The 22,842-nt window shown below is 40.6% G+C and overlaps 1 protein-coding gene across 3 annotated transcripts in view; it reads right to left on the bottom strand.

The window, feature by feature from the left end:
- Positions 1-22,842, bottom strand: part of LOC111155690 (PR/SET domain 5) — a 222,148-nt gene that overhangs the window by 126,052 nt on the left and 73,254 nt on the right. For all 3 annotated transcript variants that reach the window (XM_022515994.1, XM_022516003.1, XM_022516012.1), the window contains exon 3: positions 15,890-16,012. In XM_022515994.1, the coding sequence (XP_022371702.1) occupies positions 15,890-16,012 (123 nt within the window). The remainder of the gene's footprint in view (positions 1-15,889; positions 16,013-22,842) is intronic.

Raw genomic sequence — 22,842 nt, 5'->3', positions numbered from 1 at the left:
TCCCTAGATTACAGACCAGAGTTCAAGTGGAAGCATTTGCCTTCTGTTATTTCAAAGGAAACAGACATAGCTTTCTTCCAAATTGACAAGGCAACTTCAGCCAGGTGTCCCACATCAGGAGAGAAGCGACAGAGAGCAGAGGAGGCCTGGTCACCCGGCACTTGCTGAGCCCCAACTGGATACACCCCTGCTCACCTGGGCGGGGGGAAAACAAAGAGAGCCGAAACAGACTGTTCTTGAGGAATTTAGCCCAGTGACAGAAACACATACAGAAGTTAATCATTTCTCTAAGTCAGCCCACGGCTATATCACTTAGTTGGGATTTCTATTCTGGAGATATTGGGAACATTTTAAATAATTTTGTTTCAAATTTTAAAAATTTTAAAGTAAATATTAAATAGAATTTAACTTTAAAATAGTAATAATAAATTTAAATTAAATATAAAATAGAAGAGTCAGCACTTTTCCTCCCAGAAGAATAATTTCACAAAATCCCAATTTTAAATTCTACTTTGTACTTTCACAATGACCAATCCTGTTAACAAAGGTCCCACATCAATCAGGAAACGAACATTCTCCAGCACTCCAGCTTCTCTTTGGTTGATGTCACAGAGGTGGACTTTGCTGGTTTAGGAATTATGAAAGCACGGGAGTCTCTGAAATGATTTCTAGAGACCCTACCTACTCACAACCAGCATTCCGCATTCTATTTTTTTTTTAAGACTTTATTTATTTGTCAGAGAGAAAGCACAAGTAAGCAGAGCTGCAGGTGGAGGGAGAGGGAGAAGGAGAAGCAGGCTCCCCACAGAGAAGGGAGCTCAATGCAGGGCTCCATCCCAGGACCCCGGGATCATGACCAGAGCTGAAGGCAGATTTAAGGACTGAGCCACTCAGGCGTCCCACAGCACTCTGCATTCTGAAACACAGCTGAGAGCAGGCAGAAAGAAAGTCTATGTGTTCTCTAAGAAACAATCGCCATGCACAAAACCCGCTTCTCTACAAACGCTGAAAAGTGGCTTAGCATCATCATAAGGATCTCAAACCTGTCTTTGAGGTTGCCAAACCACTCTTGCTAATAAAGGTCTCAGCACAGCACAAGCCACCATCCCCACAGGACACTCCTAGCAATCTTTCCAAAGAGAAGACAGATCACAGAACCACAGCCTATACAAGGGCACAGTAAACAGTATTCAAGGGGCCTAAGTGGACATATGGTTTCCTGGGCATCCAACAACTGAGGAGCTGAGGGGCAGGGCACCAGGCTGCTGCTGCCATGGTCTGGGGCAGGCCCAAAAGGATGTAGTCATGGCGCATAGCAGGCTGTTGCCTGAGTGGTTATTTGCTAGCACGTCTCCGACATGCTTGGTGTTTACACTAACTACCCTGAGAAGATTTTAGACTAAATAAAACAGATTTTGCTCAGTTCTATATAGAAACAAATCTATAGAGACAAAAACTATAAATGTGACAGAGCTGTGATAAAAATACTTGCTAAATTATATTGGCACGCACAGGGTCCAGATGTTTTGCTTATGTTATCTCGTTTAATTTAATCGCCACAAAATCCAGTGAGGTAGGTATAGTGATCATTAATTCACAAGAAGGGGAGCACCTGGGTGGCTCAGTCGTTGAGTGTCTGCCTTCCGCACAGGTCATGATACCAGGGTCCCGGGATCAAGCCCCACATAGGCTTCTTGCTCAATGGGAAGCCTGCTTCCCTCTCTCGCTATCTCTCTCTCTCTCTCTCTCTCCCCTCCCTGTCAAATAAATATATAAATAAATAAATCTCTAAAAAAAATTTTTTTCACAAAAAGGAGGAGTTCCAAGATTATTCTTACCCCCATGGAGACAGTGACAAGACACCTCATGAACTATAGTATTTCAGTGTTCAACACGGGCCCTGGCATGAAGCAGATGCTTGAGGGCTATCAGCTGAACAAATGCATCAAGTGAACTAACTGAGCCAGCAAGGCTCAGAGCCAGGAATCTACTGTTTAAACTGCCTTTTTTAATAGTATCCAAACTAGGCTCAGTTCTGCATTCCTTCTGATTTTAGATCAAGTGCTTGTTTTGTCCACTGACTTTAGCCTTCCTCATCCTCCTATGAAGCAAATTACCCTCACGGACCATTGCCAGAGCCAGCCTTAAAGATGGCACCCAATGATGCCCTACCTCCTGGGATTGACACCCCTCCACTGTACTGGGGTCTGTGTCTATGTGACTAACAGCATCCCATGGCAGTAATGGTACAGTATGTCATTTCCAAAATTAGGTTATAAAAGATGGCCTCTCTCTCTCTCACACACACATTGTAAGGACCTATTTAGCCAGAGTGACTCCATCTTGGTTAAAAGCCATTTTGTTGTTTGTGCAGTAAAACTTAAACTGACCCTGCCCCCGCCCCCAGAGAAACTTACTAAGAAGCAAGTCTGGGAAACCAGTAAAGTATGGTCGGCTAGTTCCTAATAACAGAGCCCAAAATACAAGGTCAGGTCGGCCAGTTCCTGATAACAGAGCCCAGAATACAAGAACGAGTCAGGCCAGGTGGAGACATCCAATCAGTAAAAGTACACATACTGTCTCCCTAACCACCAAAGAATGTAAACTCCACCTTTTGGGGGCCAAACTTGAGCGCCAATTCTAACGAGAGTAATAGGTTAGTTCAAACAGCTACTATAGGGTAAACTGTAATTCAATTGGCCACCTGCATATGACCTAACATGACCATGCAACTTTCTGTGTATGTTACAATCTCATTAGCCACCTACGTCTGCCCAAGCTTTTGCTCTATAAAAATTAGTCTGTGAGACTGAAAGGGGTCGCTCTCTTCAGAGGCAGCCCTGACTGGTCAGTCAATTCTTGAGCGTGTAAGCTGGGGGTGGTCGCTCTCTTTGGAGACGGCCCTGGCCGGTCAGTCTGACTTCTAATGCTTAGCATGGAATAAAGTTTTGCATAACTTTAACTTTGTTTCAGTCTCGTTCCCCTGGCCAATCAGTCTGACTTCTAATACTTGGCATAAAATAAAGCTTTAAATAACTTTCACTCTGTCTCAGTCTCATTTCATTTAATAACGAACCTAACACACATCACTCTCAGAGAAGCAACTGCCATGTCATGAGGATAGCTTCACATGGTGAAAGAGCCATGTGAGTAATCTTAGAAGTAGAATCCCCACCCCAATCAAGTCTTTAGAGGCTTCAAATGGCCCCAGATGACACTTGATTACAATAGTCCTTAGCTAGAACTCCAGAACCACCCAGGAAAGTTGCTCCCAAATTCCTGATCCTCAGAAAATGTATGAAATAATGAACATTTGCTGTTTTAAAGCTGTCAAAATTTGGGGGAAATTCATTATGCAGCAATAGATAACTAATACAATCACAAAAAAGATACAGATAAGATTTAGGCTAGATGAAAATCATTCCGAAAAATAACTCAAAAGTCATGCTCTAATAAAAGTGATTCACAGAATCCTCATAGTCAAAAGACAACAGCACAGCTTGTTTTGCTGCTGGGTAGGACATGGATACTAGGAAGCAGAACTGGTCTTGAATGGAAGTAGCAGAAGAAACCACCTGTATGGTTTCTGGATTGAGAAGCTCAGAAAGTCCCGCCTACTCAAAACTTTTCCCTACACCCAAACTGACATGCTCTGATCCTGAAATTTTCCTATCATTAATTTCAAGAGATCTAAATGCTAACTTTAACACATTTTTAACACGTTAGCTAGAAGCTGAGGAAAAAGGAAATAAAGGGAAAAAGAGGCAAGGACAGATACTGCCTAAGCATGACCTCTGTATAAAGGAAAAGAAGGTGCAATGGTTTTGAATGAACTCAGGATAGTTTGAGAACTTAATATTAAGATCAAGGAATACCTGACATAAATAACTCTAAAATATGTATATCTTTAAATTAAACTGTTCTGCAAATGTTCAGTAGTTTCGAAAATATCCAAATAGTAAGTTGAGAAACATGGCAGGTTTTTAAAATCTGCATTTACTCCTTTGTAAATTATCTCAATTCTAAGGTATTAGAGCACAGTGGTTTTAGAGGGCCGGCAGGGAAGACAGATAACCTGGCTTCAATTCCTACCCAGCTACTCGGTGGCTGTGTGGCCTCGGCTAGTTACTTAGACTCTGAATATCAACAACCTCATTTGGAAAAGGGAGGCAACAATTATAGCACCTCCCTCATAGGATCATGGTAAGTATTAAGGTTACAACACACCTAACCACTTATTGGCACACAGTAAGTATTCAGTTAGCTGCCATCACCATCATCATTATTCAGGATTAACTGATCCATTTCAAGTATCAACTGATACATTATCACTATACATAACTTAAAAAGGATATTTCTATAAATACTCATTTGGCCTGCCGATAAACTACAAACTGAATTAAAAGAATAAGTTGATAAGTAATACATTAATTTCAATACTTCCCATGAGAATATGTGGCCACAGTAGGACTAGTACTTAAAACTTCATAGGACTGGGGCACCTGGGTGGCTCAGTGAGGTAAGCCTCTGCCTTTGGCTCAGGTCATGATCTCAGGGTCCTGGAATCGAGCCCCGCATCGGGCTCTTTGCTCGGCGAGGAGCCTGCTTCCTCCTCTCTCTCTGCCCGCCTCTCTGCCTACTTGTGATCTCTCTCTCTCTCTATCTCACTGTAAAATAAATAAATTAAATCTTTAAAAAAAAAAAAACTTCATAGGCCCAACTGCTTGTAATTGTACCTCAGTTTAAACTTTTACCTAATGAAAGACAAATACATACAGTACTATAAGATAATCCATTAAAAGATCTGCAAGTTAGGAGGGAGGAGTCAAGATGGCGGAGAAGTAGCAGGCTGAGACTACTTCAGGTAGCGGGAGATCAGCTAGATAGCTTATCTAAAGATTGTAAACACCTACAAATCCAACGGGAGATCGAAGAGAAGAAGAACAGCAACTCTAGAAACAGAAAATCAACCACTTTCTGAAAGGTAGGACGGGCGGAGAAGTGAATCCAAAGCGACGGGAAGATAGACCGCGGTGGGAGGGGTCGGCTCCCGGCAAGCGGCGGAGCAACGGAGCACAAAATCGGGACTTTTAAAAGTCTGTTCCGCTGAGGGACATCGCTCCAGAAGCTTAACCGGGGTGAAGCCCACGCAGGGTCAGCGTGGCCTCAGGTCCCGCAGGGTCACAGAAGGATCAGGGGTGTCTGAGTGTCGCAGAGCTTACAGGTATTAGAACAGGGAAGCCGGCTACAGAGACAGAGCCGAGGAGTAAGCTCTAAGCTCGGGGTTACCTTGAACCGGTCGCAGGCTCGGGCAGCTCGGAGCGCGGCAGGAGGCAGGGTGACGGGAGTAAATCGGCGCTGTTCTCTGAGGGCGCACTGAGGAGTGGGGCCCCGGGCTCTCGGCTCCTCCGGGCGGAGACCGGGAGGCCGCCATCTTCATTCCCGCCCTCTGGAACTCTACGGAAAGCGCCCAGGGAACAAAAGCTCCCGAAAGCAAACCCGAGCGGATTACTCAGCCCGGCCCCTGGTAAGGGCGGTGCGACTCCGCCCGGGGCAAAGACACTTGAGAATCACTACAACAGGCCCCTCCCCGAGAAGATCAACAAGAAGCCCAGCCTGGACCAAGTTCACCTACCAAGGAGTACAGTTTCAATACCAAGGAGAGCAGCGTAATTCCAAAGGAGGAGAAAGCAAAGTACGGAACTCATGGCTTTCTCCCCATGATTCTTTAGCCTTGCAGTTAATTTAATTTTTTTTCTTTTTCAATTTATTTTTCTTCTTCTGCTAAATTTTTTTAACTTTTACCCTTTTCTTTTTTAACGTTTTTTTAACTAGTTTATCTAATATATATATATATTTTTTCCTTTTTATATTTTTTTCTTTATTGGTTTTCTTTTTTTAATTGTTTCTTTTTTCTTTCTTTTTTTTTTCTTCTTTCTGAACCTCTTTTTATCCCCTTTCTCCCCCTCACGATTTGGGATCTCTTCTGATTTGGCTAAAGCATATTTTCCTGGGGTTGTTGCCACCCTTTTAGTATTTTACTTGCTCCTTCATCTACTCTTATCTGGACAAAATGACAAGGCGGAAAAATTCACCACAAAAAAAAGAACAAGAGGCAGTACCAAAGGCTAGGGACCTAATCAATACAGACATTGGTAATATGTCAGATCTAGAGTTCAGAATGACGATTCTCAAGATTCTAGCCGGCCTTGAAAAAGGCATGGAAGATATTAGAGAAACCCTCCCGGGAGATATAAAAGCCCTTTCTGGAGAAATAAAAGAACTAAAAGCTAACCAAGTTGAAATCAAAAAAGCTATTAATGAGGTGCAATCAAAAATGGAGGCTCTCACTGCTAGGATAAATGAGGCAGAAGAAAGAATTAGCGATATAGAAGACCAAATGACAGAGAATAAAGAAGCTGAGCAAAAGAGGGATAAACAGCTACTGGACCATGAGGGGAGAATCCAAGAGATAAGTGACACCATAAGACGAAACAACATCAGAATAATTGGGATTCCAGAAGAAGAGGAAACAGAGAGGGGAGCAGAAGGTATATTGGAGAGAATTATTGGAGAGAATTTCCCCAATATGGCAAAGGGAACAAGCATCAAAATCCAGGAGATTCAGAGAACCCCCCTCAAGATCAATAAGAATAGGTCCACACCCCGTCACTTATAGTAAAATTTACAAGTCTTAGTGACAAAGAGAAGATCCTGAAAGCAGCCCGGGAAAAGAAGTCTGTAACATACAATGGTAAAAATATTAGATTGGCAGCAGACTTATCCACAGAGACCTGGCAGGCCAGAAAGAGCTGGCATGATATATTCAGAGTACTAGACGAGAAAAACATGCAGCCAAGAATACTATATCCAGCTAGGCTATCATTGAAAATAGAAGGAGAGATTAAAAGCTTCCAGGACAAACAAAAACTGAAAGAATTTGCAAATACCAAACCAGCTCTACGGGAAATATTGAAAGGGGTCCTCTAAGCAAAGAGAGACCCTAAAAGTAGTAGATCAGAAAGAAACAGAGACAATATACAATAACAGTCACCTTACAGGCAATACAATGGCACTAAATTCATATCTCTCTATACTTACCCTGTATGTTAATGGACTAAATGCCCCAATCAAAAGACACAGGGTATCAGAATGGATAAAAAACAAAACCCATCTATATGTTGCCTACAAGAAACTCATCTTAAACCTGAAGACACCTCCAGATTTAAAGTGAGGGGGTGGAAAAGAATTTACCATGCTAATGGACATCAGAAGAAAGCAGGAGTGGCAATCCTTATATCAGATCAATTAGATTTTAAGCCAAAGACTATAATAAGAGATGAGGAAGGACACTATATCATACTCAAAGGAACTGTCCAACAAGAAGATCTAACAATTTTAAATATCTATGCCCCTAACATGGGAGCAGCCAACTATATAAACCAATTAGTAACAAAATCAAAGAAACACATCGACAATAATACAATAATCGTAGGGGACTTTAACACTCCCCTCACTGAAATGGACAGATCATCCAAGCAAAAGATCAACAAGGAAATCAAGGCCTTAAATGACACACTGGACCAGATGGACATCACAGATATATTCAGAACATTTCATCCCAAAGCAACAGAATACACATTCTTCTCTAGTGCACATGGAACATTCTCCAGAATAGATCATATTCTCGGTCCTAAATCAGGTCTCAACCGTTATCAAAAGATTGGAATCATTCCCTGCATATTTTCAGACCACAATGCTCTGAAGCTAGAACTCAATCACAAGAGGAAATTTGGAAAGAACCCAAATACATGGAGACTAAACAGCATCCTTCTAAAGAATGAATGGGTCAACCAGGAAATTAAAGAAGAGTTGAAAAAATTCATGGAAACAAATGATAATGAAAACACAATGGTTCAAAATCTGTGGGACACAACAAAGGCAGTCCTGAGAGGAAAATATATAGCGGTACAAGCCTTTCTCAAGAAACAAGAAAGGTCTCAGGTACACAACCTAACTCTACACCTAAAAGAGCTAGAGAAAGAACAAGAACAAGAAAGAAACCCTAAACCCAGCAGGAGAAGAGAAATCATAAAGATCAGAGCAGAAATCAATGAAATAGAAACCAAAAAAACAATAGAACAAATCAACGAAACTAGGAGCTGGTTCTTTGAAAGAATTAATAAGATCGATAAACCCCTGGCCAGACTTATCAAAAAGAAAAGAGAAAGGACCCAAATAAATAAAATCATGAATGAAAGAGGAGAGATCACAACGAACACCAAAGAAATACAGACAATTATAAGAACATACTATGAGCAACTCTACGCCAACAAATTTGACAATCTGGAAGAAATGGATGCATTCCTAGAGACATATAAACTACCACAACTGAACCAGGAAGAAATAGAAAGCCTGAACAGACGCATAACCAGTAAGGAGATTGAAACAGTCATCGAAAATCTCCAAACAAACAAAAGCCCAGGGCCAGACGGCTTCCTGGGGGAATTCTACCAAACATTTAAAGAAGAACTAATTCCTATTCTCCTGAAACTGTTCCAAAAAATAGAAATGGAAGGAAAAGTTCCAAACTCATTTTATGAGGCCAGCATCACTTTGATCCCAAAACCAGACAAGGATCCCATCAAAAAAGAGAACTACAGACCAATATCCTTGATGAACACAGATGCAAAAATTCTCTCCAAAATACTAGCCAATAGGATTCAACAGTACATTAAAAGGATTATTCACCACGACCACGTGGGATTTATTCCAGGGCTGCAAGGTTGGTTCAACATCCGCAAATCAATCAGTGTGATACAACACATTAATAAAAGAAAGAACAAGAACCATATGATACTCTCCATAGATGCTGAAAAAGCATTTGACAAAGTACAGCATCCCTTCCTGATCAAAACTCTTCAAAGTGTAGGGATAGAGGGCACATACCTCAATGTTATCAAAGCCATCTATGAAAAACCCACCGCAAATATCATTCTCAATGGAGAAAAACTGAAAGCTTTTCCGCTAAGGTCAGGAACACGGCAGGGATGTCCGTTATCACCACTGCTATTCAACATAGTACTAGAAGTCCTAGCCTCAGCAATCAGACAACAAAAGGAAATTAAAGGCATCCAAATTGGCAAAGAAGAAGTCAAACTATCACTCTTCACAGATGATATGATACTATATGTGGAACACCCAAAAGACTCCACTCCAAAACTGCTAGAACTTGTACAGGAATTCAGTCAAGTGTCAGGATATAAAGTCAATGCCCAGAAATCAGTTGCATTTCTCTACACCAACAAGACAGAAGAAAGAGAAATTAAGGAGTCCATCCCATTTACAATTGCACCCAAAACTATAAGATACCTAGGAATAAATCTAACCAAAGAGACTAAGAATCTATACACAGAAAACTATGAAGTACTCATGAAAGAAATTGAGGAAGACACAAAGAAATGGAAAAATGTTCCATGCTCCTGGATTGGAAGAATAAATATTGTGAAAATGTCTAGGCTACCTAAAGCAATCTACACATTTAATGCAATTCCTATCAAAGTACCATCCATTTTTTTCAAAGAAATGGAACAAATAATCCTAAAATTTATATGGAACCAGGAAAGACCTCGAATAGCCAAAGCGATATTGAAAAAGAAAGCCAAAGTTGGTGGCATCACAATTCCGGACTTCAAGCTCTATTACAAAGCTGTCATCATCAAGACAGCATGGTACTGGCACAAAAACAGACACATAGATCAATGGAACAGAATAGAGAGCCCAGAAATAGACCCTCAACTCTATGGTCAACTAATCTTCGACAAAGCAGGAAAGAATATCCAATGGAAAAAAGACAGCCTCTTCAATAAATGGTGTTGGGAAAATTGGACAGCCACATGCAGAAAAATAAAATTGGATCATTTCCTTACACCACACACGAAAATAGACTCAAAATGGATGAAGGATCTCAATGTGAGAAAGGAATCCATCAAAATCCTTGAGGAGAACACAGGCAGCAACCTCTTCGACCTCAGCCGCAGCAACATCTTCCTAGGAACATCGCCAAAGGCAAGGGAAGCAAGGGCAAAAATGAACTATTGGGATTTCATCAAGATCAAAAGCTTTTGCACAGCAAAGGAAACAGTTAACAAAACCAAAAGACAACTGACAGAATGGGAGAAGATATTTGCAAATGACATATCGGATAAAGGGCTAGTGTCCAAAATCTATAAAGAACTTAGCAAACTCAACACCCAAAGAACAAATAATCCAATCAAAAAATGGGCAGAGGACATGAACAGACATTTCTGCAAAGAAGACATCCAGATGGCGAACAGACACATGAAAAAGTGCTCCACATCACTCGGCATCAGGGAAATACAAATCAAAACCACAATGAGATACCACTTCACACTGGTCAGAATGGCTAAAATTAGCAAGTCAGGAAATGACAGATGCTGGTGAGGATGCGGAGAAAGGGGAACCCTCCTACACTGTTGGTGGGAATGCAAGCTGGTGCAACCACTCTGGAAAACAGCATGGAGGTTCCTCAAAATGTTGAAAATAGAACTACCCTATGACCCAGCAATTGCACTGCTGGGTATTTACCCTAAAGATACGAACGTAGTGATCCGAAGGGGCACGTGCACCTGAATGTTTATAGCAGCAATGTCTACAATAGCCAAACTATGGAAAGAACCTAGATGTCCATCAACAGACGAATGGATAAAGAAGATGTGGTATATATACACAATGGAATACTATGCAGCCATCAAAAGAAATGAAATCTTGCCATTTGCGACGACGTGGATGGAACTAGAGGGTATCATGCTTAGCGAAATAAGTCAATCGGAGAAAGACAACTATCATATGATCTCCCTGATATGAGGGAGAGGAGATGCAACATGGGGGGTTAAGGGGGTAGGAGAAGAGTAAATGAAACAAGATGGGATTGGGAGGGAGACAAACTATAAGTGACTCTTAATCTCACAAAACAAACTGAGGGTTGATGGGGAGGGGGGTTGGGGGGTGTGGGTTATGGACATTGGGGAGGGTATGTGCTATGGTGAGTGCTGTGAAGTGTGTAAACCTGGCGATTCACAGACCTGTACCCCTGGGGATAAAAAGATATTATATGTTTATAAAAAATAAAATTAAAAAAAAAAAAGATCTGCAAGTTATTTAACTGATATTTTGTGGTGTTACTGAAGAAATCATTAGACAGTTGCACCTTAATATTCTATAACAGATTCTAGAAAATATTATAAAAATACCATTTACATAAATCTGATAGGAAAAAACAGAACTAGAGAAGAAACTGAATTAAAGTATAATTTTTTTTTAAAGATTTTATTCATTTATTTGAGAGAGATCACAAGTAGACAGAGAGGCAGGCGGAGAGAGAGGGAGGGAAGCAGGCTCCCCGCTGAGCAGAGAGCCCAACGTGGGACTCGATCCCAGGACCCCGAGATCATGACCTGAGCCCAAGGCAGCAGCTCAACCCACTGAGCCACTCAGGTGCCCCAAGAAAAGTATAATTTTTATAAATGAAAAATCCTTTCAATTTTTTTTGGTTGCTTGGGTGCTAGGTTGGTACCACTGTGATATGAGTGCTGCATCACCATTCAATAAGCCTGTGGATCTTGTTTCGATGACAATGGAGAAAGTCTTGTCTGTGCTTTAAAAACATTCAAGTTGCTTCTCTCTTAGGGAATCCACATCTGATCTCCCAGCTCCACCATTCTGAAATATCACATGTCACCAGAAGACTCCAGGATAGACTGCCTAAGACCTCGCAACAAGGCAGAGGAAGGAGAGAAAATAGTATGTAATAAAATAGCTCTCCTGGTAATGGGAAAACTAAACTGACATCAGAATTGGGACAAAGCTATGCTGACATCACAAGTTTGGCTCAATACCTGGTGCTCTCTTAACTTATTTCGGCAATCCACACAACCTGACATCCCTTGTGAGGTGTACCAAAACCCAAATGTTTTTCCATATGCTCCTTTTTCTTATGACACCAAGCCACCTTTTCATTTATGTTGATAACATACTGCAAAAAAGTCCCACGGAAGGGATGTCTGGAAATATGTCCTAAATACATCTCTAAAATATCCCACTGGGGCCCCTGGGTGGCTCAGTGGGTTAAAGCCTCTGCCTTCAGCTCAGGTAGTGATCCCAGAGTCCTGGGATGGAGCCCCACATCGGGCTCTCTGCTCAGCAGGAAGCCTGCTTCCCCCTCTCTCTCTGCCTGCCTCTCTGCCTACCTGTGATCTCTGCCTGTCAAATAAATAAATAAAATCTTTAAAAATAAAATAAAATAAAATATCCCAAGAATTCACAGTCTCAACTTTGAATAACATAATTCTGTACCTAAATAAATAATTTTCTATGAAAAGATAAGAAATTTTTAAAAGCCTGTAAAACCCCGAGTAGGTCAAATATTTATTTAACTATTACTTTTTTTCCTTTGGCGTAACAAAATTAATTTTTAATAAGAGTCACCCATTTTTTTTATGTAGCCTAAGAATTCTTTTGGTTCATTTTAAGCCACGTCTTTCGCACTTAGAATTTTCTGGTTCAGTTGGAAATACTTTTCAGAAGCCTGAACATATATCTCAACTAATGATTCTGAAATGTGTGCATGTGGGAAGAATTTTGTTACTTACAAGAGCCTTTAATAATTCATACATTTAAATCATCATTTCCAAAGCAAATTTTCCAAAATCAGATAAATTGCAAAACTACAAGTAAACTAAGTCTTCAAAAAGGAGTTCCAAACCTCTGCCAAAACAGACCTCAAATTCTTAATCCCTTGTCCAAAAAAATTGGACCAAGTATTGACGTTTTCCACCAAGCAAGCCACATAGCCACAAATGTTTCTCATTTACTCCACTCCTGGGACATACAGCTCAAATAAAAAATTTCCTGAATACCCCAAATTTCAGATACAATTTGGAATGTAAATGATTCATAATGTTATGCAGGAAACATTATGATCTTCTCCTACCAACTCAATGTTTCTGGAATGTAACCCACAGGAGATTATCCCAACGAATCAGAAGGCTGACATCACCGTCAGCCTTGTGACCCAACTATTATGTCCTCTGCCCCTAGCTCAGATGTGATTTTGAACTCTGAACGCTCTGCTACTCCAGCTACCGTTCAAGTAAAACAGACATTCCACCAAGGGAGCTAACAAAGATCCACACTGAGCTCTGTGGCAAGTAACATGGTTACAGTGCACTCAACCCCCTCAAAGGAAAGGCCAAAACAACATTAAAAGGAATTAAAGGCACTGTCATCACTTGTGCACCAAAAGACTGCCCCAGTGGCCTCTGAACAGATTCTAATTAAATTCGAGGGTGAAACTTCACAGAGCCTCTAGTTAGTTTATGAATCCTATTCCAATCTCACCCTGCTTCACCTCCTCTAAATCAAATAACTTCTGGGAATATCAAAGTTGCAACAGTCATCCCTTTGCAGATTCCTCCTCTCTTCCAAGGAAAGAAGCACAGCAGAAGAAGAACACTGGACTGAAGGCCCAAATGAACATGAAAATTGTGTGAGTCTTAGCAACTGTGGTTACTCAAAAAGAGAGACATGTGGGTGGTCCCATATCATGAAATAAATAAACAGGGCATGGAGTCATGAATGTGGTTAAGAGAAGATAAAGATAAATACCTACTGACCTAGTATTCCACTATCTAAAGGGATCATGACAAGCAAAAGGTACACTGAAAGGTAACTCTTCAACAAGCCTTATCTGAGAGAGCCTGACACAAAATTCAAAGCTGAGCGGGCAACACCTTAGAACTCTGGGCCAGTGGAGAGAGTTACCGATGCTACAGAAGTAACAGCCAGTAGGAAGAAATGTCTCAAACAAAAGGCATCTGAGCAAAGGTTAAAATTATTATTTAAGCATAAGGAGAAAAGAATCTAGTTTAAATAGAATAACAGTCTCTAAAACAGTAATAAAGAAAGAACACAAAACAATGGGTTTGACTAAAGTAAATTTCATGGGTCTGTAGGCTTTCTGATAGCGGTAACATTCACAAGGAAATACTAAAACTGAGTCTATAATCTAAAATTATGAGTTAACTGGAGATGCTGTGAGATGATTGCATCAGGAAACCACAAAAAATATATATAAAATAATTGAAAAAAAAGTTAATGTTCACACATTTTAAAAAATCAATTGAAATCTGTGGTTGGATCAATGTATGTCATGGGTCATCTAAAAAATGGCTTGAATATCTCTAACTGCTGAAAGATCCTGTTTTCCAGCCGAACCTAGCCTGTTGGTAAGAGGCATCTCTCATTTATCCAGACCAAAAAAGACAGTAATCACATTGGTCATCCAATACTTATTTATACTGAGAAAATGTGGTTAGCTAGTAACATCAGGAAATGGAATATTCTAGATGACCATCTTTTCTGGTTACTTTAAAACCTAATTCTGCATATTTTCCCTCTTGTGACTGTTGGTTTTACACTTGAGTGAAATCAGCATAACCTTCAGCAAATATTAAACCTAGAGTTTTTCTGATCTAAGTAAATGGCACGATGTTTATGAAGCTTCTAGAATAGTATACATGGTAAATACTTAAGGAAATACCTTATTCTTTTCCTTCTCTCTTACTTCTACCAACCATAGTTTTGCTTCTTCTTTTGCAGTTTAGGATCCAGAAGCTGTGTTTTCACATGTGATCAGCCAATTTCCCCCCAAAATGCAATGTTTCTTTTTCTGCTAATCATCTGATCAAAGAGTTTTAATTAGAGGATCCCTCTAAAAATGTACTGCCTTAACTTTTTCTCTTCCTAGTTTAATTTCTACTGAGGAATCACCTAAGTTCAAATATAGTTTCTATTAGAGCCCAATGTTATATGAAGCTTTATACTAGAATACAGGGATACAGAATTCAATAAAATATGGTTCCTACTTAGGATGGTTAATTTTACATGTTAACTCGACTGGGCAACAGGATTCCGAGATAGTTGTTCAAGCATCATTCTGAGTGTTTCTGTGATGGTGTTTTGGCATGAAATTAACATTTAAGAAGATGGACTTGAGTAAAGCAAATTGCCCTGTACAGTGGGGGTGAGCCTCAGCCAATCAGTTGAAACCATCCCCCTACCTCCCACCTCCCCCCTGCAAATTAGAGAATTCTCCTGCTTGATGACCTTCACACTGGAATACCTGCTCTTCCAGCCCAACAGCATGTGAAGTGGAATACTGGTTCTTCCTTGTTCTACAGCAGCCCATGGATTCTAGATTCAAAGTGGGACATTAGCTCTGCAGAGTTTGGATTTGGCCAGCCTCCTCCGTAACCACATAAGCCAGTTCCTTAGAATAAATCTCTCTATAGATAGATAGATAGATAGATAGATATAGATATAGATAGATAGATATAGATATCCTACTGGTTCTATTTCTTTGGAAAACCCTGACTAATACACTATCTTCAAAAAGCTCAAAATCCATTCATGAGGATATACCCACGTAAACTTTCTCCACGAAGCCTTTCCCAAAAATAACACAGAATATTGCACTATGAGCCAAATAAACCATCAAATAAAGAAACTATCAATAAATGTTCACTGAATGAATTAAAAGTACTTGAAAATGAGATCTGCTAAGGACAATATCAGACTATATAATTCATTCCCTCAAGAATTCTCATAAAGAGAGTGATCTGGTGTCAATTTACAACTAGACTTGCCCCTTTCCTGCATAAGCTGAATGGATGGGATTTCTCTGCTTTATGAGTTAGTTACTGTTATTTGAAGCAGGTCATTGGGAATAAATTTAAAACAGGGTATGCAGTTATAAATTAGTTCATTCCCCTCACAGTGCAGAGTACAAATAAGAAGCAAATAAGCTCACTTGAATGGCAGCCAAGTTCTTCTGTTCCTGAGATGGTGCCTCATGAACAAAGCGAAGCCAGTTGGAGTGTCGTGGGTTGGTGGCATCCAAAATGTATAGAACTTCTCCCTTACTCCCACGAACCTGAAACATAAAAAGCTCCTGAGTTTGTACCTGAAGTCAGTATTGGTCATACTAAACATATCAAGGGTAGGATATGATATTTTTTCATAAGCATATGCCTTTGTTATTGACAGGTGTTGAATAGATGCTGGATTAACATCCAGTCTTCCCCTTAAACATGTGTACAAATAGAGTCTCCTATTTTATTTGGCAGATGTCTAGATGACTCACAATTGCAAGCAACTCTCAGAAACATCCTGTGTTGATAGCTCTTTTCTGGTTAAAATTATTTGTTTGTAGGTATATTTTAATATACGTGTTGCAACTGCAATCACTCAGGGGATAACCATAATTGCAACCTGTCCCCTTTTTTCGACAGAAGAGGCTGGTTCCCAGTTGAGGGGATGGCGCTGGAGCAATCCTTTCAATTTCTCTCTCCACCTGTATACTGAATCATTTCCATATGATGAGAACTTGCTAATGAAACCAGTGCAAGCAGACTCCACTGAGCCACATTTTCACATTTTTAACTAGCTGATGAATAAAACAGGTTCCATTTTGTTTCTTCATGGCCTGCTCATGGCTTGCTGAAGACAGTGGGCCCACTGTCTTTTGTTTCGTGCCATAAACCCTCCTGGTCAGACCCACTCAAGATTCAGTGGGAGAGAGGGAGGAAACTGAAAGGAGTGGATAGTCCAATGGACATTCTTGAATCCAAGTTGCTTCAAATGGAGCTTCTCCAAAGCCTCTGTACTGTAGGTTGTCAGGCACTGCTCAGTTCAGTAATGCATATGTCAATCTCCATCCAACTCACTCTGTGTTTATATTCAACTGGAATCCAGGGGAGGGGGAAAGAAGGAATGAGTGATCAGCACTTCAGATCTCTAACACCAAGTAACACAAATATAAGAACAAAAATTCATCTCTGCAGACTTGGGGTGGGGATAAACAAATTCTACATTTCCAAAATCTTATTTGATAAAATAAAGCACAACCAGCCTACTAAGGTATGTATTTTCATGACACATTTGGCCAATCATGCAGTCACTGGACATAATTTACTGATTCCTACCACAGGCCAGCTTCAGGCACTGGGAATCTTTCAGTAAACAAGACAGTTGAAGCTTAACATCGCAGCACTTAAGAACAAACAAGCATAGAATATAACTTCAGGTAAAGAGAAGAGTTGTGAAGACAATGAATGCAGAGAGGAAGCAGAGTGAGGAGAGCCCAGCAATCTCAGAGGAGACTGAGAAGAGTTCTAATGAAGGCAGGCACCGCCAGCAGCCAGGGGAGAGCTGGAGAGAGTGCTCCCAGACAGATAGAACAGCACAGAAAAGGCAAATAGAAAGGCTCTGTGAGTGGAACAGAATGAGCCACGGAGAACACGAGGGGCATTGAGATCAGAAAGATTGCACAGGCCCAGTCACACACTGATGTACAGACTAGGAAGCCATCTACAGAGACCACATTATCCCCCAAAAACTTAGACACTGAAAAATCTGCTGCACATTACAAAAACTTGTGTATCAGGATTTTAGCATATATTGTCCAGAAAAAAGAGTTTGCCTGTTCCTACTACCTTATACATTCACTGCCATGTTTCTCAAACAATTCCTGTTTTTTTTTCAATACCAAACGATCCTCAATAATCATTTAAAGATCTTGCTAATGAGATGCCAGACCTCACTAAGAAGGAGGAATTTAATTTTTGTTATTATAATTGCTAAAAGAAGAACTTAGGACTATACACACCTACTATTTATCTCTCGCATGTTTAGGTGAAGCTATGGAAATTTGTAATTTCTCACGATAAAAACTCACGCTGAGATCTCCTTTGGGAGGCAAGTGAAAATTGTACTGTTCCTGCTTACCCCTTGAGGTGGAACCCTCACTGCCCACAGCCTCACTGCCCACTGATAGATCGAAAGGACCTTCTGTACCTCTCCTCAAAGAGGACATCAGCTCAACTTTCTTTAAGCAGAGTAAATAAATTATTTTAAATATTTGGGTATAAAGTTTCCTTTCCTGGTTCCTCCACAGCGACAATAACAAAATTGTTTATACTGACAAACAGCTAAATTAAGCAGAAGGAATGGCAAAGCCATTAAATACTTGAAAGAAAAAATCTCAGAACCAACTGTTAGGCAGAAGCTAGACTCTAGCAGTAGAAGCACTACCCCAAGGCAGAGTCCCAAATCCCTAAAGAGGAATTATAGAGACAGGAGCTGGGGTGGTAAATAAACTACACATTAAAAGCCTGGGAATACAAACATCCTGACCTTGTGGCTTCCAAGACCTTGGGGCGGACAGATCAAGAGCCAAAGTGCAGAGCATGCCCTCTCTTCTTCCACCTCTGCCCCAGGGTAACCCCTAGACTCATCCTAACTCACTTGCACTATGGGTACAACCTACCCTCCCCCCCAGGAGGAGGCTGCCAAGAAGGTTCTGGCACAAACCTCACAGGGTCAAACTCTCCCTCCCAACCTGTGGGAGGAGTTTCCCAAATGATTGGAAGCAGCCTTTAATCATTAGAGACCAGCCCACTGTAAGTCAGAGCTCCTCCCCACCCAGAGAGACCCAATAATATCTAATCCCAAAACAACCCAGGGCGGGATTTCATCTCCCAGCATCTGTCCCCTCTCCCACCTTGAGAGTGTCTATTTGCTTTAACGAACTGCTTTGAACTGCTTTGTGCTTGCTGCTTTCCTTCTGGCTGTCTTTACTGGAGTGCAGATCCCCACATAAATCTTCTGGGGAATCCAAGGACTGAGACCTCCATTCACACAACAGACTCTCTCTCACCCTTAACACCACTACTGTTGAAATCCACACAATCCAGCTAATTTTATGTCAGGAAACACCAATGGCTCTGTCAGTGACATATCTCAGTTTGAAAGGATAGCACTACTTACACAAAACAGTCAATGGCCCTTCTAAGTCATACATTTGTCGCCTGGTATTAAGTACAGTATATATCAGATGTGCTTGACATTTGGAATTCTTTCTTCAAAGATGTGAAATATAACAAAGATTTCTCTGTGAATTATAGTAAGCACATTTTACCAGGGGCATTGTTTGTTCTTTGTGTACTTCAGCTTTCTCCCAGGCCCTTTCGCTCCAACTATGTCCAATTATTCAGTATTAGTGACTCATTTCCAGTCCATTAGATGTAAGTAAGCACTCTCTGGTTATTTATAACCTTCTCACACCATATTACACCTTAAGAGACAAGTACAGTTTAATTTCATATTAAAGTCCCAATGAAATCGGTCACTTTCAATACATCCAAAGTTTTTTTTTTAAGATTTTATTTTTGTCTGAGAGAGAGAGAAAGAGCACAAGCAGGGGGAGTGGCAGGCAGAGGGTGAAGCAGGCTCCCAACTGAGCAAGGAGCTCAATGCGGGGCTCCATCCCAGGACCCTGGGATCGTGACCTGAGCCGAAGGCAGACGTTTAACCGACTGAACCACCCAGGCGTCCCTAAATACATCCAAATTTATATATTGATTCACTTTTACTTATATTCTTATAACAACACTATCATGTATTATAGTTGCTTACATATTCATAGTTGAAATAATTTTTTTGGTCACTAACAGACGCACCGCCTGTTTATTTTATTCTGAACACCCTACCCGAATGACTTACAAGTTCCTCCACAATCTTTGCAGGCCACCTGTCTTCTCCAACTTTCAAATGCCTCATTCCCCTATCCCAGTCTTCAACACTTCACTGAAACTCTTAGATTATCTGCACACATGACTTGTATCTTCCCACCCTAACCACAGCATTCTCCTCATGAAATATCTAAAAGAGACGTTCAAAGATCATCTAAGCCATCCTTCCTCTCCAGAGAAATCAAGTAAAAACTCTCCAGACAGATGGCTACTATTAAAGTCTCCATTTATCTATTTCTAATTTAATACTAAACGCTGAGATAATAAATTGAACATTTTTGAAGTCTAACAAATGAAGATATTCCTTAGTATCATGTTCTAACATCTAACTAAGCTCTGAAGCCAAAAGTGTATTTTCTTTCCTGTCGAAACTGGTCTTCCAAATACCATCATCTTTCATTTGAATTTTCATGAAAATGAAGTGTATTGGTTACTGTCCTAAAAAGATCGTCTTCTGCATCCCTGGGGGCCTATAATGAAGTAAACGTTCTCTTGAAGTAAAAACCATCTCAATCCCAAATGCTGTTTGATCTGCACAGACTTCATAAGCCAGCTACACAAAACAATTAGCTAAGGTAGGGAAGGGAAGGGAAAAGAAATCCTCATATAAAAACGAAAACATTCATACTTCCACATAGTTGTTTATATGTCGATGAATTTGCCACTTAATAGTAAGTGTAAATTACAACTATGTAGGAATTTGGCAGGTTCTAGTCTCTGTTAAATGCTACTGACATAATTTTTGAAGTGTCCAAGAGAACATGCTACTATGGCTCTCTCCCTTTTTTTCATACCAGAGATTAGTAGTACTAAATATAAGTTACACTTGATTTTATCTTCCCACCCAGTAAAGAACAGACAAAATCACAACAAAACAAACAAAAATCAACTCAATAAGAAAAAAATCCTAGCTTGTTTTTGTTTTTTGTTTTTTAAGATTTTATTTATTTATTTGGCAGAGAGTGTGAGTGAGAGCACACAACAGGAGGAGAGGCAGAGGGCAGAAGGAGACGGAGAAGCAGGCTCCCCACTGAGCAGGGAGCCCGAGGAGGGTCTCCATCCCAGAACCCTGGGATCATGATCTGAGCCCAAGGCAGATGCTTAACCAACTGACCCACCCAAGCGCCCCCTAACTTGTAAATTAAAGGGGAAAAAATGGCAATAGGTAACCAGTACAAACTTTTTCTCCTGAATTTAAATATTTTTTGTGTTAAATTGGGTCAACTATAGACAGAAGAGCTCATTTACTACGTGGATAGTTAATTTTCACAAGAAAAAATCCACAGTGTTATTTACTCTACTATTCTCTATTATTCTGAATGCCTGGGGAATTTTTTACTGACTATATAATAGGACATCAGGGCAAAGCTAATCAGTCATATTTGCCCCAGACATGGCCAAATGTAACCAAATGAATTTTATTTTAAATATGGTAAAATATAATGGCAGTGAAGTACAGTCAGTTCCGAAATATATAGTAATAATGTCCTTAATGAGAAGTCCCAGCATGTTATAGGTTTACTTCTTAAATAAATATATTTCCCTTCCTATCTTTCAACAAGGCTTTTCAAAGAAGCTAGTTTTAAGTACTAAGATTTAAGGTATGGATATCTTTAGAGTATACAATGTCATCATATCTTTATATTTAAAATACAGGCATTTTCTTCTGTGATTGTTTTTAACTGAAGTTAGGTCAGATGCCCTGCCTTCAGTGTCTAATTAAACAGATTCCAGGATAACTTCAGAAGCACAAAAAACAAGTTTGCTCACCTAATCAATTCTGACAGCATAACATTGTCATTTTTTTTAAAGATTTTTATGTATTTATTTGAGAGAGAGTGAGAGCAAGAGCAATCACAGAGATCACAGAGGGCAAGGGAGAAGCAAACTCACCGCTGAGCAGGTTGCCGCATGCGGGGCTCCATCCCAGGACCCCGGGATCATGACCTGAGCCGAAGGCAGAACTTAACTGACTGAGCCACCCAGGCGCCCCACTTTGTCAGATTTAAGCTACAGAGAGACCCACTTTCAGAAATCAGCAAGGACTGTCCTAGGAAACTAGTGATTTAGGGCTCCTAAACAAAGGGAATGGGTTTTTGTTTTTGTTTTTTTTCTGTTGATTTTTCAAAGGATTCTGTTTAAAATTCTTGCTTGCTTTGAGCTTATACACACACATACATATTTAGACACACACGGACACACACAAACACACACGTATCACTGAGGCGTATCTGCTTATATCTACCCCCCATACCATCTAATCACCCCAAACATGGATTCCCCCATCTTCAGATGGAAAAGCAGACAGAGAGAAAAACAGATTTTTACAGATCCCAGTCTCTTTAACTGAACAGCATTCAAAACATAATGCACAGGAAGTTAAATAACTTAAAAGGATTCATGTGAAAAATTAAGTCTGTTGTTCATTAGAAATAATTAGTGCTCTAAATATGTCAAGCTGAAAGGAACATCCGAAAAGTACTCTGGAGTGGGGAAAACGCTGGTGTTACACAAGCTCTGACTATATCACTGCGGGTGAGTTGTTCCCTCTCACGGAGCTGAGCCACAGTGTCCTGGGCTCCAAAATGGGGTTGACAGTCCCTCCTCCAGGACCTCCCAGAAACCGTGCGAGCACCGAACGAAGCAAGATGCAGGACAGCACTGCACGCCAGCAGATATCTGCAATCCCAAAGTACTAGGAAATGGAGGCTCACTGTGGCTCACAGACACCTTCAACACAAACGCCGCTTTCCAAGGGCACAGCCAGAAACATCTGTACCGTTTTTCTGCAGTCCTAACTTCTTCCAAGGAACAAACATGAAAGACATCCTAAATACCACGATTCAGATCCAAACACATATTCGAACAGTCCCTACCTCAACCCCTAGAGTACGAGCAGGTAGCTTTAGAAGGCGGGAACAAATCCAGATACCACCTCAGCTGAATCAGCCGAAGTGGCACGTGTTGCTCTGTGACCAACTGCCATCAACTCCAGCACAGTCCTCTTCAGTGGTTTTAATTCCTCTTACACTTACAGACCTTCAAATTTCTGAAGACCAGAGTCCCTCCTTCTCTTTGTCTTCTCTTCTGCAAGACAGGTAATGCTTCGCTTGTCTGATCTCACTGAGGCTCTTTCGCTGTCCTGGCTGTCCTCTGTGGATGCACAGGAATC

This window comes from Enhydra lutris, unplaced genomic scaffold (assembly GCF_002288905.1).
Source record: "Enhydra lutris kenyoni isolate GAN:26980312 unplaced genomic scaffold, ASM228890v2 scaffoldscaffold3, whole genome shotgun sequence".
Taxonomy (NCBI): domain Eukaryota; kingdom Metazoa; phylum Chordata; class Mammalia; order Carnivora; family Mustelidae; genus Enhydra; species Enhydra lutris.
Note: the sequence above shows the minus strand (reverse complement) of the source record. Positions and strands in the feature narration are given on the sequence as shown.